The sequence below is a fragment of the Hippocampus guttulatus genome, chromosome 22 (assembly GCF_054856545.1).
Source record: "Hippocampus guttulatus isolate MCC_2025c chromosome 22, RoL_Hgut_1.0, whole genome shotgun sequence".
NCBI lineage: Eukaryota > Metazoa > Chordata > Actinopteri > Syngnathiformes > Syngnathidae > Hippocampus > Hippocampus guttulatus.
In genome coordinates, this window is record NC_141282.1 from 1,309,996 (window position 1) to 1,328,815 (window position 18,820).

The 18,820-nt window shown below is 43.6% G+C and overlaps 1 protein-coding gene across 3 annotated transcripts; it reads left to right on the forward strand.

The window, feature by feature from the left end:
* Positions 1 to 7,096: 7,096 nt before the first annotated feature.
* On the forward strand, positions 7,097 to 18,756 carry slco1d1 (solute carrier organic anion transporter family, member 1D1). 3 transcript variants are annotated; one of them, XM_086102698.1, is made up of 15 exons: positions 7,097 to 7,282; positions 7,419 to 7,531; positions 7,748 to 7,825; positions 11,135 to 11,276; positions 11,357 to 11,489; positions 12,884 to 13,008; positions 13,089 to 13,235; positions 14,020 to 14,118; positions 14,288 to 14,536; positions 14,848 to 15,012; positions 15,744 to 15,939; positions 16,567 to 16,732; positions 16,812 to 17,061; positions 17,715 to 17,832; positions 17,904 to 18,756. In XM_086102698.1, the coding sequence occupies exons 3-15, from the start codon at positions 7,772 to 7,774 to the stop codon at positions 18,112 to 18,114; spliced, it is 2,055 nt and encodes a 684-aa protein (XP_085958824.1). In that variant the 5' UTR covers positions 7,097 to 7,282; positions 7,419 to 7,531; positions 7,748 to 7,771; the 3' UTR covers positions 18,115 to 18,756. The 3 variants fall into 3 exon arrangements, with proteins under 3 accessions (XP_085958824.1, XP_085958823.1, XP_085958825.1); XM_086102697.1 differs by lacking the exon at positions 7,097 to 7,282 and having other exon boundaries at positions 7,291 to 7,531; XM_086102699.1 differs by lacking the exons at positions 7,097 to 7,282; positions 7,419 to 7,531; positions 11,135 to 11,276; positions 11,357 to 11,489.
* Positions 18,757 to 18,820: the final 64 nt, after the last annotated feature.

Here is an 18,820-nt window from a genome sequence, read left to right on the forward strand (position 1 = left end):
GAGGGCCGGGCCAAAAGTTAGAAATAGAAAATAAAGAAGATAGCACAACGTCTTTGTATGCCAGTAATAATGTCACCTTCTCCTCCACCATCACACTCAGCACCGGTTCTCCTCAAGGATGTGTACTGAGCCCCCTGTTGTTCATGCTCTACACATTTGACTGCCCTCCGACTCTTATTAGCGGTCCAGTATGCGGAAAGTTTTTAACATGATAACAATCAAACCATTCTAGGAAATGTTCATTTACTCGAGCCACAAGCAATTCACTCTGAGCATGGAAATTGCCAGAATCGGACTGAGTAAGAATCGCTTCCTTGTTTTTCAAAGTCTCGTAGATTTGAGTCTTTCCGACTCCAGGCGTCTCCTGAATGTTTCGTACTTTGTTACCCGCTTCGTTTAATCAGATACATATCACTTTCCCTTCCATGGTCATTACTCTCTCCCTCTTTCTTCGTCTTCCCCTCCCTCCCTGTGCTCTGCAACTTGAAGTAACTGCGTCACCTGGTGTTGAAATACCTGTCATTACAAGTCCAAACGAAATGAATGCAATCAAAACTTAATTGTGCACCAATCTTCGGCGGGCCGTAGTTTGCCCACCACTGCTCTAAATTATCCCTAGGTGTGATTGTGAGCGCGAACGGTTGTCAGTTTATGTGTGCCCTGCGATTGGCTGGCAACCAGTTCAAGGTGTACCCTGCCGAGTACCTGAAGACAGCTGGAATAGGCTCCAGCGCGCCCTTGTGTGGATAAGCGGATTTGAAGATGGATGGATGGACATGAGGGATGAGCGAATACTGAAACCAGGTATTAGTATTGGGCTAATGGCAGCCTTATTTTAAGGTATTGGGTAGCTGGTAGATGGTAAGTCCTCCTCGCCACTAGTTGACCCTACCCTGGTAAATCTGTGAAAGAGAGGTCATTGGTCACAATTGTTTTTTTGTTTTTTTTAAACGTGAAAGGAAATTTTTATAGAGAGCTGACGTGACTCGAAGGCTTTTTACATGCCTGTACTGTACTGTACACGGCCACTCAAACAAGGTGCGCGATTGGTGTCCGACAAGACATCGACCAATGAGAGCACGAGTGGATTTATTCCGTGAGCTGATTGGCTGCGCACATCGCAGCCTCACTCAGCATTTTCCCTTGTCACACATACTGTGTCTTCGTGTTGTGTTCGCGCTAACTTTTTTGTGATCAGTTAAGCTTGCACTTCAACCCAAAGCAACGCATCCCAGCTCGTGTGGGAAAGAGAAAGACCTCTCGGTGGGGATTGCACCATCAACAGGGCCGCATTGCTTCAACGGCCGCAGCAGCGAGTTGGTTCGCAGCTTTGACAGTTCAGCTGGGGGTTTTTTTTTTTGACACATCACAAGAAAGCAGTGACACCCCAGGTGAAGGCTGAAGTGATAGCTGAAGGAAGAAGAAAAAGCTTTATTTATCTCACAATGGAGAAATTCGCAATTTACAACGGCAAAAATAATGACATAGAGAAAGAAAAACAAAACTAAAAAGTATTTGCATGAACAAAAAACACTTTAAAGAGTATGTATATATATCTATATATATATATATATAGATATAGATATATTTATTTCATGATGAAAAACGAGGAATTACTGTGTATATAGAATCACGACAAAAATGGCCCTCCCTTTCAATATTTTAATAATAATAATAATAATAGATTTTATTTATAAGCGCCTTTCAAGACACCCAAGGACACTTTACAATAACAAAAAACACAAAACAATACGGGTTGAGCAGCGGCAGCCAAAACACGCCAGCGTTCACTCAACCCAAAAGTCAGAAACAAGGGAGGGACGGGGAGAAAAAAAAAACCATGCTCGAACTACCCTCATTTGAGGATAATTTGAGTTTGTATAAATTATGCATATTATGAATTGTTTTTGAGTCTTTACTCTGTTTACATTCATATTTTGCACTTTATACTTGAAAGTAGCTTTTAGCTGTATGTTTCGTTATGGTTTCTGTCATGTTCCTGTTCTTGGCTTTAACCAGCAGGTGGCAGACTGAGCGAATTTATCATGTGCACACCTGCAGCCAATTCTGTAGTTGGGGAACTCTATATTCAAGGACCAACAAACTTTCTGCTGGTTGTCGGAGAATTGTTTGACCTTGCTGCTGCTTTTGCTCAAGTGACCATTTTTATAGACTTCTCGCTCTTGTCGTGTTTACTCGGGGTTCTATGTTTTGTAAGTATAGTTTTTGTTTTCGTTATTTTGTTCATTACTTACATGAATTGGGTTCTTTACATTTCGTTTTTGTAGACTCAGGTTAATTTCTTCCTTGCCTTTTTTGCAAGTGTTTTTGGTTATCGTATTGTTTGTCTTTTTTTGGTCCTTATTTGACCAGCGCTTTATGTTTCTACTTTGTCGGTGTGTTTTTGTATTAACTCATTCAGTACCAGCCAATTCTGGACCAAGTCTGAAAAGACGTTTAAAAACGTCTTTGGGAATGAATGAGTTAATAAATATTTTTGTTACGGGGTTTTGTCTGGCGTCTACTATTTTGGGATCCCAAAACATAATTCAGTTCGTTCGAACCGTGACAGTTTCTTGTTCAACAATGTATTTGTTTCCGTCCCTTATGCACTCAACATTTTTAAGCACTAAAGTTTTAGTTTATGGTGTATATACCTTATTTATTTTCTGTATTGTTGTGATATGGCTATCGGACAGGCTTCTCTGCAGCACTGGACCGCCGCAGGGGACTGTTCTGGCTCCATTCCTGTTCATCCTCTACACCTCGGACTTCAGACACGCCACTCCAAACTGCCACCTTCAGAAGTTCTCCGATGACTCTACGATTGTTGGCCTCATTACAGAGGGGGACGATCGGGAGTACAGGGGACTGACGAAGGACTTTGTGGACTGGTGCCAGCAGAATCTCCTCCAGATCAACCCTAGGAAAACTAAGGAGTTGGTTGTGGATTTCTGCAGGAAACAGTCCTCACCAGCACCGATGAACATCCAGGGTATGGACATAGAGAGGGTGACCTCCTACAAGTACCTAGGTGTTCTTCTGAACAACAAACTGGACTGGTCTACAAACACGGACAACCTGATTAGGAAAGGACAGAGCCGACTCTTCCTACTCAGGAAACTGAGGTCTTTTGGGGTTCAGGGGTCGCTCCTTAAGACTTTCTATAACTCGGTGGTGGCCTCGGCCATCCATTATGGCATTGTCTGCTGGTCAGGCAGCATCTCAGCCCGGGACAGAAAGAGACTGGAGCGACTGGTCAGGAAGGCCAGTTCTGTCCTGGGCTGCTCCCTTGACACTCTGGAGGAGGTGGGCAACAGAAGGATGCTAACTAAGCCAAAGGCTATGATGGGCAGTCCCTTCCACCCTCTCCAGCCCGCCCTGACAGCACTAGGTAGCTCCTTCAGCCAGAGACTGTTACACTCACGCTGCAAGAAGGAGAGATACAGACGCTCATTCCTACCGACTGCGGTCAGGCTGCTGAATGAAAATAACAACAATAATAATAATAATAATTACATGATGTGAAAAACAATTGTAAATAGCACTGCGATTTATCCCTTTTGTATTTATATTGCACTTAATTGAACGGTGTTTGTTTTTTCTTCTTTCTTCTTTCTACCCACATTCTTGCTGCTGGAGGCTGTAAATTTCCCCAGTGTGGGACAAATAAAGGTTATCTTATATTTAAATTCTTTCACTTTAGCCATCTTTTTTTTTAAGTTACTGGTGATTTTGACTATGCAGTACTTTGTGAGACTGTGAAATAATTCTGTTTATAATGAATTTTATTGCCTTTTGTTTTATTTGGCTTTCAAACAACTTATTCTATGTGCGTTTGGATACATGAAAAAAGACCGCAGAAGTCTAACTCAGCTTCTTTCTTTTCATATTTCAGAATGAGATTTGGCACCATCTACTGTATTGACAGTCAGTTGGGATGAGTTTGAATTATTTTATGCAGTGCGGCAAAAGGTAAATATGTGAAATCCGGGTGCATGGGTTGCACAGTTGTCATTATTTTACTTGGGGCCCCACCAAATGACCTGGGCCAGCCCTCTCTACACACCCAATGATAAACCTCCTCACAAAGTAATTATTCTCTGCCATCCAAATTGAGCATCATTGACCACCAATTTTCCTGAAAACAAGATCATGAAGCCACCATATTTGTCTGACAAGCAGGAAACCAAAAGTAGACATATACAGCCAGTCAGACCTCAACATTTCTGATTCAATGATTACAAATGCTTTTCCAGCAAAAGCATTTCTGCCCCCCGCGCTCACAAGCCCGACATACTTAACCGTCATTGTCTGTCCGCTCTCATATTGATTGGTCCTGACACGGGCGTACAAGTAATCTCTGTGGACATGTGGCGTTGGCTATACGACTGACGATGAATGACACAAATGCACTCTGGAGCCGAGACAATCAGCGTGCGGACCGCTGAGTGCGAAAATGGAGAACAGCCTGATAATGGGCCATGATTGGACCCGCTAAGGAGTGGGAAGGGTATAATGGGAAGGGGAACTGCAGTAACCTTTTTGAGGGCCTCGTGCTTGGGATGAAACAAGATTAAATCAGGTGAAATTCGACATGGATTTTCTCCTAATGCTTCTAATATGTTACTCTAATACTGGAATTTATTGAGCAAACAAAGAGCTGTAGATATAAATCCAACATAATACACCCCGAACCGATCGCTGGGCACAAATTTGAGTGTTGAATCAGCCTGACATGGATGATTTCAGAATTTTGGAGGAAACCGGATTACCCATAGAAAACCCACGCATGCCCGGGTAGAGCATGCAAACTCCACACGGGAAGGCCGGCGGGATCGATCCCAAGACCTCTGCACTGTGAGGTCGACGCGCTAACCACTGGACCACCGGGCCGCCTCAATCAAAATGTATCTCTTCAAAAAGATAAAACCAATCAAAATAGTCTTTCAGTGCAACTGTCGTTTGCACAAACTACCATTTTGGAATGTCCCTCCACAGGACCCGAAAAGAAAAACTCTTCCAGAGCTGACAGTTTCGGTTGTCACTTCAACCTTCGTTGAACCTGTCAATGCTTCCCTGACGTGTTTGTTGTTTGTTTGACTATTGTTCAAGTGTAAACTGGGAAACAAAATGAATGCAAAATTTCAACTTTCGCAATTTGAAATTTTGGTTCAAACTTTAGAAAGGATCGTGGAAGTTGACACATGAATTGCTTTTGCGGGCCACATAAAAGGATGTGGTGGACCGGATCTGGCCCTCGGGCCTTAACTTTGACACCAGTGTCTTAACCCCTATGTCCAATTCCCTTTTTCATGCACCCTCTAACCTGATAACATGATAAGCTGTCCACTGTAGTGGCCGCTGTCCTGAAAGAGTTAATAGGGCGCCTGACGCCTTTGGCCCCTCCCTCAGGTAGTGACCCCACGCGAACAGTGACCCACGTTGCCTTTTTGAGCTGTGCCCAGCGGATGCCCCATGGGTGCATCCCCGGCGATCAGTTCTCTCAAATTACCAACCAGATGTCATCGAATGGCCATACGTGACATCTGACGGAAAGGAGTATGTTGTCCCTGGCAATGACACATTCCGTTCCCCATCGGGCCCCGACCCCTGATGACAGATGATTGACAGCCTGGTGGACGGCTGCGGTTGTCCTTGTGGCACTCACCTTAACGAAGGATGCAGCTGCATGTCCAAGGCGGAGTCACCACTCAGGCCCTGCAATGCCACCCGGGACTGTGATCAAGAAAGGGAGACAATGGTGAATTGATTTTATTACTGTCTATAGGGATCTTAAACTAATTTTCTGATGACTGGACCCTTGCTAGCCATTTTTGTGTGTCAGGGCTGATTCTTTCATATTATTATTCTTGCCACTTTTTTTTTTTTCACCTACTTAGAGACTTCATCCGATTCCCAACAGAAAATGTTCAGAAAATTAATGTGTGTCGCAGGGTATTATTTCTCAAATTTCAAAAATTAAAAAATTTTCAACCAAAAATTCACCATTCCTTCCCAATTGGGCCAAATTTACCTAAAAGATTGTTAATCATCCATGCACGTTTAACATTACACATTTACAATGCTCCCATTTGAGATTTAAACCATTCAACTCCCACCATTCACAATTTTTAACATGCCAAAGTTTCACCATTACAAAACCCACCAAAAAAAATCCCTATTCATTTTCAATGATTTCTTGAAAAACAGAGTCACATTGTTCCCAATTAAAATTCTAAATGTTCAGCTCGTTCAATTCAAATGCCACAAATTCAGATGTATTAAAAATTCTGCATTCTTCCCAAAAAGGTTCCCACCAAAATTTCCCAATTCATTCACAATGACACATTCAACAAAACAGACTCAGGTTGTTCCCATTCCAAGTTCGAAATACTCAGCTCTTTCGATTGATCCGAGGAACAACTTTCAACATGCCCCAAATGTCCATTTTACCCCCCCCCCCACCCCCATAAAAACAAAAGGATTTTGGGGAGAACTGTAGTGGGGAACACCCCACTACAGTTCTCCCCAAAATCCTCTGTTCATTCCCAGTGACATATTCAAATAAATAGATTCACTTCATTTCCATTCTAAATTTTCAGCTCATTCAATTAATCCTGGGAATGACTTTCAACATGCCCAAAATCTCTATTTGCCACGTCCCCCCTCACCCCCCCCCTCAAAATTCTCAAGTTCTCAATTCATTCCCAGTGACTCATTCAACAAAACAGATTCATATCATTTCCATTCCAAACTCTAAATTGTTTCCTGATTTAATTCACGTTGGAAATGCTTTGCAACATACCAACATACCCTCACCCCACAAAAAAAATAAAAATAAAAATAAATCCCTTACACGTAAACGTTTAAATACCTTTTGGACTTCGTTACTTTTCATCAATTCATTAAAACAATCTCTCCAATGATTGAAGATATGATACTAACCTGTTTGTAAGCATGATTGGATTAAGTAAAAGAAAGACAATGGCTATCAGTAGGGCAGGAAGACTTTGATCCGGCGCAGGCAGGGGGGTGGGGGGGAACACCCTGCCGTACAAAAGCTGCGCTTCTCCAGGACAGGAAGGCATTTGAGTTTGGAAAAACAGTCAAGTAAAAGACACACGTGGGCTTTTTGAATAAACTCGGGCCCGCTTCACGCTGCTGCTGTTTGTTGTGCTGCGTACTCGTGAGTGATGTTCACGGGTGGGGGGAGGATGTGCAACTGTGGTTGGCCGGCGTGTTGTTTGCCCCGAGTCTTCCTGGTCTGGACCTTAACCAGGTAGAGCCGGCGCGTTTTTTTTCCCCTCTGTGTGTGTATGTGTGTGTGTGAGACAGCGCATCGGAGGGGCCTTTTATCAACATGATTGACATGCATACATGAGTGGTTAGGTTACTGATTACAGGTGATGTTATAGTTTGTTTGTGATAAGACTCGACCTCCAGCACAAAGTCCTGCCAGGTACAACAAGCCTGCAGGCGATTTGTTCACATCACTTCCATCCCTTTTAGGACCACTGCTGCTTCTCAGGTAAGATTTTTTTTCCCCCACCTTTGACTTTTTTTTCACCAGCCGAGCAAAAAAATAAAAAGATGACTCATCTAAAATCATAGTTCATCTTGTTGCGAGAAAACAGGACTTGGTCGTGTTTTCTCTTGACAGATGGCGAGTTGTGGTTGACTGTAGGTGCATGATTATTTTTGTTGTTGTTTTGTTTATCGTGAAAGGAAAAATGTTTTCACACAGATTGCTTGAAAACACAGCAGCATCATGAGTGTAGAGTCCAACAAGCCGCCGCGTGATTCTTGCTGCTCCAAGCTCAAGGTCAGTGCAAACAAGCTTGCCGAAATAACACAAACAAATGCACTAATAATTTGCAGGATTGCTTCACGACGAAAAGTCTCGTGTTGCAAACTTGTTGGGGGAAAAAAATAATAATAAAATAACGTGATGAGGGTTGACCAAAAAAATCAAACTGCTTCTTGAACCTGATCCTCTCCCATAACTGGGCAACACATGAAAGACCATAATCATATCCAATAATCAGGAAATTCATTTCTGATATCCTCGAGGGTTATCGGCCCGCGGGTATTTGGATTGAATTGTGTTATGTAAACATGAGTTGGAACAAACAAACAAATGGTTACATAAAAAATGTTGTAACATCATTTTTAAATGCTATATTTGATGTTAAATCCTGGATTTAATAATAACTTCAAAAAACATGAAAACACTGTTTGCATAATTGCAAAATTTTTCATGAAATCGTGTTGTTTTTTTAAAATTTGAATTTCACTGAATTTTTGTACCTGAAAATACTGTAATTAGTACTGGATTACCTTCAACCCACAAAAATTCAATATGGAGGTATACCACTGTTTTTCAGGTTTCGACCTAAATGTTGCTTTTTGTCTTTTATTTATTTATTGAAATGAATGAAATTCGTTTTCAATTTTAAATGCTCGGTCACCGAGAACATATGCCAGTGGGCATCCTTTTCTGATATGGTATATTCTGTATACACTATTCAGAATAAATTAGATTTTCAGTTAAGATTTCAGGCTGAACCTAAAATGCTCTAGACCTTTTAGGGCTGTTACATGTTTCGGTACTTTTGACTTTTTGCTGTTCTGTAGCAAGCATCATTGTGGCAAAATTCGCAGCACGATTCCACGAAATAGCCAATGAATGTTTTGCTTCAAGTTTTATTTAAACCAGGGGTGTCAAACTCATTTCACATTGTGGGCCACATACGGCCTCGGTAGATGTCAAGCGGGCCGGACCATTAAAATTATACTCTGCTACAAATCATTAAAATATCATGTCTTTTCTTTGTTTTGGTCGAAAGAAGCACAAGAACATTAGGAAAATGTTGAGATTTAATGAACACATCTTTTACAAAACCTTTCATGAAGCACCTTAGATTTCCTTAGACAAATGTGCAATTGACTTTTGTCATTCACATATTGGCATTGCAACTGATCCCACTGACTGTACAAAGGCACAAAACTTTAATAAGTAATTGGTATTGAAAATTAAAGTAATGCATTTTAAGATTAAATGAGATTTCGAAAGATGAGATTTCGGGATCACACTCCTCAGCCTCCCTGGTAAGGTCTATTCAGGGGTGCTGGAGAGGAGGGTCCGTCAGGAAGTCGAGCCTCAGATTGAGGAGGAGCAGTGTGGTTTTCGTCCCGGCCGTGGAACAGTGGACCAGCTCTACACCCTTAGCAGGGTCCTCGAGGGTATGTGGGAATTCGCCCAACCAGTCTACATGTGTTTTGTGGACTTGGAGAAGGCGTTTGACCGTGTCCCTCGGGGAGTTCTGTGGGGGGTGCTTCGTGGGTATGGGGTACCGAACCCCCTGATACGGGCTGTTCGGTCACTATACCACCGATGTCAGAGTTTGGTTCGCATTGCCGGCAGTAAGTCGGAATCATTTCCAGTGGGGGTAGGACTCCGCCAAGGCTGCCCTTTGTCGCAGATTCTGTTCATAACCTTTATGGACAGAATTTCTAGGCGCAGCCGAAGCGTTGAGGGGGTCCGTTTTGGGGGCCTCAGTATTGCATCCCTGCTTTTTGCAGATGATGTGGTGCTGTTGGCTCCTTCAAACAGGGCTCTCCAACTCTCACTGGAGCTTTTCGCAGCCGAGTGTGAAGCGGTTGGGATGAAGATCAGCACCTCCAAATCTGAAACCATGGTCCTCAGTCGGAAAAGGGTGGAGTGTCCCCTCCGGGTCGGGGAGGAGATCTTGCCCCAAGTGGAGGAGTTCAAGTATCTTGGGGTCTTGTTCACGAGTGGGGGCAGGAGGGAGCGGGAGATCGACAGGCGGATCGGTGCAGCGTCTGCTGTGATGCGGACGTTGTATCGGTCTGTCGTGGTGAAGAAGGAGCTGAGCCAAAGGGCGAAGCTCTCAATTTACCGGTCGATCTACGTTCCAACCCTCATCTATGGTCACGAGCTATGGGTCGTGACCGAAAGAACGAGATCCCGGTTACAAGCGGCCGAAATGAGTTTTCTCCGCAGGGTGTCCGGGCTCTCCCTTAGAGATAAGGTGAGAAGCTCGGTCATCCGGGAGGGGCTCAGAGTCGAGCCGCTTCTCCTCCACATCGAGAGGAGCCAGATGAGGTGGCTTGGGCATCTGATTCGGATGCCCCCTGAGCGCCTCCCTGGTGAGGTGTTCCGGGCATGTCCCACCGGGAGGAGACCCCGAGGAAGACCCAGGACACGCTGGAGAGACTATGTCACCAAGCTGGCCTGGGAACGTCTCGGGATCCCCCGGGGAGAGCTGGAAGAAGTAGCTAGGGAGAGGGAAGTCTGGGCTTCCCTGCTAAAGCTGTTGCCCCCGCGACCCGGCCCCGGATAAGCGGTAGATGATGGATGGATGGATGGAGATTTCGAAAGAAAGGAATTTTTAAACCATTCACACGTACATATAAAATCTAAATTTAATCCCTGCCTACACCTTACAAACTAAGGAAAGTGCTATTAAATGTGTAAAGAATTCTTGTGTCCTTGATAGCGTCTGCTGTGTTGGGCCTGTCTCAGTGACAGACTGAGACTGCTGTTGTCTTCTTCTCTAATCAAAACAGTGTGTCCCCTAGCGGATACTCCATGAACTGCACTTTATTAAAAATATTAATTCCGTGTCTTTTGTGCATTTTTTCACTTTTAAATTATCCTGGGGGCCTGATTGAACCTCCTTGGGGTCTGTTCCGGCCCGCGGGCCGTATGTCTGACACACCTGATTTAAACCGTCATCTTCATCACGAGACTAAGCGGACACCTAACCATTGGTGAGGCCAACAGTATCTCACTGGTGAGGCTTTAAAACAGGATGTTCTCCGAGTCATGAAGAATCAGCATGTTGAAGCAGGAATGGGAGGGGTTACAGAAAGGCATTGGATTGGATGTCCAAAACACCCTTTACTGAATTTTGCCATTGAACTCCTTGAAAAGTTGGACATGTGCATTCAAAAGTACAGAAAAAGTAAAATTAACTTCACCTGTAAATGCTCTCGAGCATTTTAGGTTCATCCTGATATCTCATCCAAAAGCTGAATTTCTTAAAACTTTTTCTGAGTACCCGGTCGTTTTTGTATGATATCTGCCCCCCCCCCCTCTTCATTGCAGCTCTTTCTGGCCGCCATGGCGTTTGCGTACTTTGCCAAAGCTTTTGGTGGCGCATACATGAAGAGCTCCATCACCCAGATTGAGAGGCGCTTTGACATTCCCAGCTCTCTCATTGGGGTCATAGATGGCAGCTTTGAAATGGGTTAGTCCAGGGATTTCTTTTTTTTTTTTTTAATGAAAAATAAAGACATTTCCCTCATAAGATTGCTTCTTCTTTTGAAGGGAACTTGTTGGTGATAGCCTTCGTGAGCTACTTTGGGGCTAAACTCCATCGTCCCAGACTGATTGCGATCGGCTGCTTAGTCATGGCGGTTGGCTCCTTCCTCATTAGCCTACCTCACTTTCTGCAGGGCCTGTCAGTACTCACCTTCTTACACGATGGTCACTCCTGAAAAAAAAAACCCATTACTACTGAAGAATGACACTATTCACAAAAGGTTAAGGTATAGTGGGCTTCCGGGTGAAATGAATAGACAAACCAATGAAATGAAGAGACGGTCAAAACAAGTACAGTGATTCCCCACTATATTGCGCTTTATTCATCACGGCTTCAGTACATCGCAGTTTTTTTTCCCCAGAGTACTTTATTCAGAAAAAAAATGGCGAATGACTCACAGGTTTTGTACATGCCTGTAGGCATGATTGGTTTCCAGCACGATGTCGACCAATGACACAGCACGAGTGGATTTATCCCGTGAGCTGATTGGTTGCGCATATTCATAGCCCCGCCCAGCACCTTCCCTTGTGTCTCGTCACACTATTGACTGATCGTTTGCCTGCCTCTCTCTGGCCAAAATAAATAAATAAATAAAAGCCTCTCTCTGGCAGACTCTCTTCTGTTGAGCGAGAGAGAGAGAGAGAGAGAGAGAGAGAGAGATGATTAGCTAGCTAAATATCACACTTCAGAGAGGTGAGACAGACAGAGAGAGAGCGAAAGGGATAGCAGGCTAAATATCATACGAGACAGAGAGAGAGCTAGCTGGCTAAATATCAAACTTCAGAGAGAGAGTGAGAGTGCGAGAGGGAGAGCTAGCTGGCTAAATATCACGCTTCAGAGGGAGAGAGAGATAGTTCGCTGGCTAAATATCACACTTCAGAGAGAGAGAAAGAGAGCGAGAGAGCTATCTGGCTAAATATCATGCTTCAGAGAGAGAGCGAGAGAGCTAGCTGGCTAAATATCATGCTTCAGGGAGAGAGAGAGAGAGAGATTGGGCTTGGGCTTCACCGAAAGCAGCAGCCCGTTTCTCTTCGCCTCCTCCTCATCAATACTGCTTAATTGTGTAATCATAAACACATTGGCTGCACATAGCTGGCCAGGAGCTAGCTTGAGGCTAACGGTGGCTACACCTGGAGAGTCGCCTTCTATGCCACCATCACAAGTCTCTTCGCCTCTCTCAAAGGCAATGCTGATGAATGTTAATTACTATATTTGGTTTTATAATTAAACATTTCAGTAAATACGTGTACTGCTGTAGTTGTTGTTTGATATATGTAAAGTATAATCACCGTTTAAATATTTTAAACTGGTACCTACATACACTTGTACAAAATTCCTCCTTCACGGTTTTTCACTTATCGCAGCCCAGTCACAGTCCCCATTTACCGCGATAACTGAGGGATCACTGTAAACTTGCATCGGTTAGAGTGCGTTACAAGTAAAATCTGAAATTTCACTTGCAAACCCATCATCCCTAACTTTTTTGTGAGTCTCGTACGTCAAAGACACAACTGAGTTGTCTGTTCCTCTAGGTACAAATATGAGACGAGTATGACTCACAGTTCTGCTATCAATAGCACAGAGAGCATTCTGCCATGTTCGTCCAATCACAGTTTGACCGATGTGGACGACGTACCCGATTTAACAGCCCGAGCAGGTACGTCAGAGAGCAAACTATTATCACATTATAATCATCGACAATTACTTCCCATTCTGAATCATGCTCAACACCCTTAGATTGTGAGAAAGCTGCTGGTTCGTCCATGTGGATTTATGTGTTCCTGGGAAACATGCTGCGAGGGATCGGTGAGACGCCCATCATGCCTCTGGGAGTTTCTTATCTGGATGACTTTTCTAAAGAAGAGAACACTCCTTTCTACTTGGGTTTGTGATGAGTTGCTCTTCTTCCTGGACTTTACTTTCAGCGTTTATCATGTTCTTTTTTGCTTGACGCTGGAGTTACAACAAAGATAGGATCTGCGCGCTGTGTGGTGGCAGTCAACTCAACAGTACTGTAATTTCCGGACTATAAGCCACGGCTTTTGTCACACACTTTCAACTCTGCGGCTTATTTAATGAAGCGGCTTCTATAAAGATTTTTCTCACAGGCGATATAAAGATTTTTCTCACGGCCGCCTGTGTACCGTCTTTCTATGTAAATATGTCATGCTACACAATATGGGAACATGCTACACTTATAGACAGGTGCGGCTTATGCCTTGTACAAAATGTTTTTCCCTTTAAAAATGTAGTGGGTGCAGCTTATAATCAGGTGCGCTCTATAATCCGAAAATTACGGTACTGTTAAACATCAAAACAAGAGAATCACCTGTTGTACGTTTAAAACGAGCAAATGACTTTGCCTCAAAGTCGGCTAGCTTAATGCTATAGACGAGGTCTCACAGTGTTATAGACCTTTTTTTAAAAAAAACACTAAAAAACGTCTTTGTGAAGATGGCAAGGATTAGATTTTAAACCGTGAGTGTTCAGAGTCAAAGCATGTCGACAGAACAAATCGGATCTCGAGGCACCACTGTGCATCAAAGTAACGGACCCACAGTTGGAATCATGATTTCAATTTATTGAACCATCTTATTTTTGTCTGTGCTTTCCTTGATATTGGGAATTCCTCCATTGCGAGACTAATAAAGGTTTTCTTATATGCCAGCCTGCATCCATACAGTGGGAATCCTGGGCCCCATGTTTGGCTACATGATGGGATCCTTCCTCGCCAAGATCTACGTGGACGTTGGATTCGTAAATTTAGGTGCGCAGTAACAGTCACCCCGTTGCCCTTTTAAACCATTTTGGTGGGTTCGCTTATCTGTGAAATAACTCCCTATCAGTGTGAGATATTGTACCATGGTCAACATGGAGGCTCAAAAACCAGTGAGCCTTTCTTAACTTTGCCTTCTCAAAACGCTTCCCATTCCTAGATAGCGTGACCATCAACTACAAGGACTCCCGCTGGGTTGGGGCCTGGTGGCTGGGTTTCATCGCTACCGGCACTATTATCTTGCTCTCCAGTATCCCCTTCTGGTTCCTACCCAAGTCTCTACCCAAGCAGGGGAAGGAGAAGGATCAGAGTAAAAGTCTGGAGCTCGCCACAGAGGCAGAGCAGGATAATTTCCTCCCGGACCAGGAACACGAAGAGAAAGAAGCGACATTCCAGGAGATGGCGAAAGGTACCACGCGGTCTTACAAAAGACACGGCCCGTGTGCCAAGTTTTAAGAGCAAATCTGATATGTTTTGGGGATTCGTATGTTCAATTATTAACTGATAGAATTCATGGACTTGAAGTAACTAGCCAATATGCCATCTGGGCAAAAGTTGAATGACCTTCAAAATTAAACCAGATTCCAGACAAACTGAGGCTAACAGCTGTAGGGACTCCAAAACGTTGCAGCAACCACAATCGCCTTGGGATGTACGGTGCAATAAAATCAACTGGAATATTGCAAACAAACAAAAAATGTGCATATGTGATGTTTTCAGATTTTATTCCATCTCTGAAGAGGCTCTTCAGGAACAGCATTTACTCCCTGATGATCCTCACCTACTTGGTGGCCGTCAACGGCTTCATGGGCATGATCACCTTCAAGCCCAAATTCTTGGAGCAAATCTACGGCCAGTCGGCTTCCAAGGCCATTTTCCTCATAGGTACTCAGGATGCAAACCTCATGGGAACAATGATGTTATTGAAGGGAAGTGTGATTGTGTTTCTCAGTAGCAGTGCTTCTTTGGAGTCATTGTTACATTGGAGAGAAATTTTATGTACAGTATTTTCACGACCATTCGGCGCACCGTATTGTTGGGCGCAGTCTCAGTAAGGGGTGCTATTTCTGTATTTGACACATACACAAAACGCACTGTATTATTGGGCGCAGCCAGGCATGGTAAAACATACGCCAGCTTAAACATACGGCATGCATGCACGCACGCTAAAAACACGTTTTTAAAAAGGCAACAGAAGCAAAACTGAGTTCGGTTGTACTTTATGTCGCCATTTTACAATGTACTCACGCGACTGGTACCTGCAGGGGCGTGCCTTTAGCGTCCTCTTACACGCCCACCCTTCACTCATTGGCGGACTTCCGCATGCCTGTCGTCACTCACGCCCGCCTTTTCTCTGTATAAACAGCGTGTCGGCCAGAGGTGCTCTCAGTCAGGCTTTGGAACTCGGCGCATACACTAGACGCTCCGCATTATAAGGCGTCCTGTCCATTTTGGAGAAAATGTAAGACTTTTAATGGCGCCTTATAGTCGTGAAAATACGGTACATATTTAACCCTTCGAGGGACAGCGGTTACTTCAGTTGACGGGTTTTCATGTTATCAGGCGACAGGGTGCATGAAAAGGGTTAAAGCACTAAAATCCGTTCATTTCCGCAGGTATACTCAATTTGCCAGCGGTGGCCTTGGGGATCATAACTGGAGGTTTTGTTCTGAAGCGTTTCAAACTGGGCGTGATCGGTGCAGCCAGGGTGTCCATAACGGCGTCACTTTGCGCCTTTTGCCTGCTGGTCGTGCAGGTCTTCCTTCATTGCGAGAGCGCAGAAGTGGCTGGCCTCACCGTCACATATCAAGGGTGAGTGACCAGTACTGCACAGACTGTACCATCAGTAATTTCGGAGACGTGGCATTTAAGTCAGTCGGTCCCAACCTTGATTGAGTCAAGACACATAGTTGACACAAGGAAAACCTCATGACAAAGCACCAAATAGAAATGTCAGAAAAAGTATATTCCCCCTCATCCCCCAAAAAACATCCTGGTTTTATCCAAATGAACAAACATAATATAAATCCATAATTATGCCCAAAGATGTACATAATAAAATTGATGTAAAGCTGTTGCTTTCTGTAGGCGTACAGGATGACAACAATTGACAGAGCGTGGTTTTGGTTTTTGAACAATTTCGGTTTTCGAACAGCCTTCGGGAACGGATTATGGATGAAAACCGAGGTTTGACTGTACTTCCTTTTTCATTCTTATTGTTTCAAACTAAGTGTGCTGCCTAGTGGTTGATGGTGGAATTACAACCGATGCACAGTCATTAAAAGCTAAACCAAAATATAATTAACAACTATAATCTTGAACTCCTGATAGAAGGGGGATTACTTTATTCTGTATTTATGAATGGCTAACATACACTTTAAACTGCTGTCAGCTGCATCCAAAAAACAAAAAACAAATCTGACATCTGTGTTGGACCAGAATCCCAGACATTTCCTACGAGCCACAGACATTGTTGTCACAATGCAACGCCGGCTGTTCCTGCTCAATGAAACAGTGGGATCCAGTGTGCGCTTACAATGGGATGACGTATGCCTCTCCATGTCTGGCTGGGTGTCAGACCTCCACAGGCACTGGGAAGGAGATGGTAGGAGGGAAAAAAAAGGGTTACCATGACAACACCCAACATCAGTTTACACCCCATTTCCCCTCCCCTGCATCTATAGGTGTTCCATAACTGCTCCTGTATTACCGAAATGATCAGTCCAAGCCAAAATACGTCAGCGGTGCTGGGCCAGTGCTCCAGGAAGAGCAACTGCGACCGGGTCTTCAAAATCTACATGGCTCTGTCCGTGGTGGGCTCCTTCATATCAGCGTGCGGAGGCACCCCGGGCTACATCGTACTCCTCAGGTCCATACAACGAGACTTGAAGGCTCTGGCTTTAGGAATGCAGACGCTGATCGTAAGAACTCTGGGTGAGTCGTCGGCAGAGGTGGCAAAACTACTCGCAGTCTGTATTTAAGACACTAGAACCTCGTTTTGAGGACCAGTGGACGGCGGATTCAATTGACAGAAATAGTGTTCAGTACCTTTTCAAAAGTCTTGTCATGGGTTTCTGTTTTGTGCAACTTTTGTCATGAATAAACGGACGAATAGGCAAAAACAACATAGCAACGTGACGGCCATGTTAGCGACTTTCCCATCCTCTATAAGGGAGACGTATGGAAAGTATAGCCATTAGCTTAGCATCACATGGAGTCATATTTAACTTTTCATATGTCTGTTTTTTTACATTTGTTCAGTCATCCTCCATGAAAGTTGGAAAAAGTACCTGTCTTGTTTTGACAAAGTAGAGGGTAGAAAGTACAGATACACATTTTCAAATGTAGCAAGTAAAAATAAATCCAGTTCTCCAGCGATTTTAATTGAGCTCTGCCGGATACCAAAAATCCCAGAATCTCACCCATAAAGGGTTGTAATTGCCTATAAACACCACAAAATAGTGCCAAAGCACTATCATTTCTATTAGACAAGACTATGGCCGAAGAAGAAAAACTGGGAAAAGTTTACTTTTTCAGTGAATAACAGAGAATTCATTCCCTAAAAAAAATCTGTGAATATTTTACAGGTGGGATACCTCCTCCGATATATTTTGGGGCCCTGATTGACCGGACCTGTTTGAAATGGGGTACCAAGCAGTGTGGAGGCCGCGGCGCGTGTCGACTTTATGACGCCGACGCGTTCAGGTACAGTAACATTTCGACGCAAATCAAAATGGATGCGGCGTTTGATAATTAACTGTACAAATACATTCCAGGTGGACATTCATGGGGTTGATCACTGGTCTGTACCTCTTGTCGAACATGATGTGGGGAGGCCTGTATCGCAAACTTGTCCAGAGGCAGAAGAAGTTAGCATTGAGGGAGCAAGCCAAAGAAAAAGGACTCGAGGAGAACAGAGTGAATGGACACGCTAATATCAATATTGCCCAAAACAAAGACAACACAGACAAGGAAAGTACCATTTAACAAATGCCCCAAAAGGTATTTTCGGATCCTCTTATCTGTTATTCGCTGAAAAAAAAAATCAATGATTTGCTGTTTTGTGCGCAAGACCAAAGCATTCACAATGCTGCTTTGGCGCCATCTTTTGGCATCTCGGTCATAGTTTTTAGCTGCCCTCTTGTGGCATTGTTATTACAAGACAGTATCAACCTTTTTTGAGGAGCTGCTGTTACTTCACTGAACTACTTTAAGTCAAAATGGACTAAGTCACTCTAACAAGAGCTTCTTTTTGTATTGATAAGAATTGTACCGGGGAAACGAGCAAAGTGGTAAAATATAACAAAATGGGGAAGTGCGAGCGATCAAAATTGCGTCATACCATTCAGTTACAGCTTCTGACTTGCTGTGTGTCATTGCGCACAGAACTGTTACATCACATCATTGTACAGGCCCGAGTGAGTCAAGACTTCTGGAACAGTGTGATCATCACCGAGCATTCATGTAGCCTCATTGATAATCTCGAATATATATCTTGAGTCAAGTGTATTTGTATAGTGACATCCCTTCATGTTTTGTACGATTGTATGAATTGTTTCACTGTTTTTTCCACATTGTTTTTAATTTCATCATAAACGTACTGGCCCACGAAATGAGACGCACCATCAACCTTAGGCACATTTGGTTTGTTTTGGCTTTGTCTTCTTAATTTGCTTCATGATAATTTGTTAAT

What these genes read in the sequence shown, in the direction of transcription:
- slco1d1 (XM_086102698.1), top strand. Translation starts at nt 7,772, where the DNA reads ATGAGTGTAGAGTCCAACAAGCCGCCGCGTGATTCTTGCTGCTCCAAG. An exon ending in AGATGGCAGCTTTGAAATGG is followed by an intron (nt 11,277 to 11,356) that starts GTTAGTCCAGGG and finishes CTTCTTTTGAAG; the next exon opens with GGAACTTGTTGGTGATAGCC. An exon ending in TATGACGCCGACGCGTTCAG is followed by an intron (nt 17,833 to 17,903) that starts GTACAGTAACAT and finishes AATACATTCCAG; the next exon opens with GTGGACATTCATGGGGTTGA.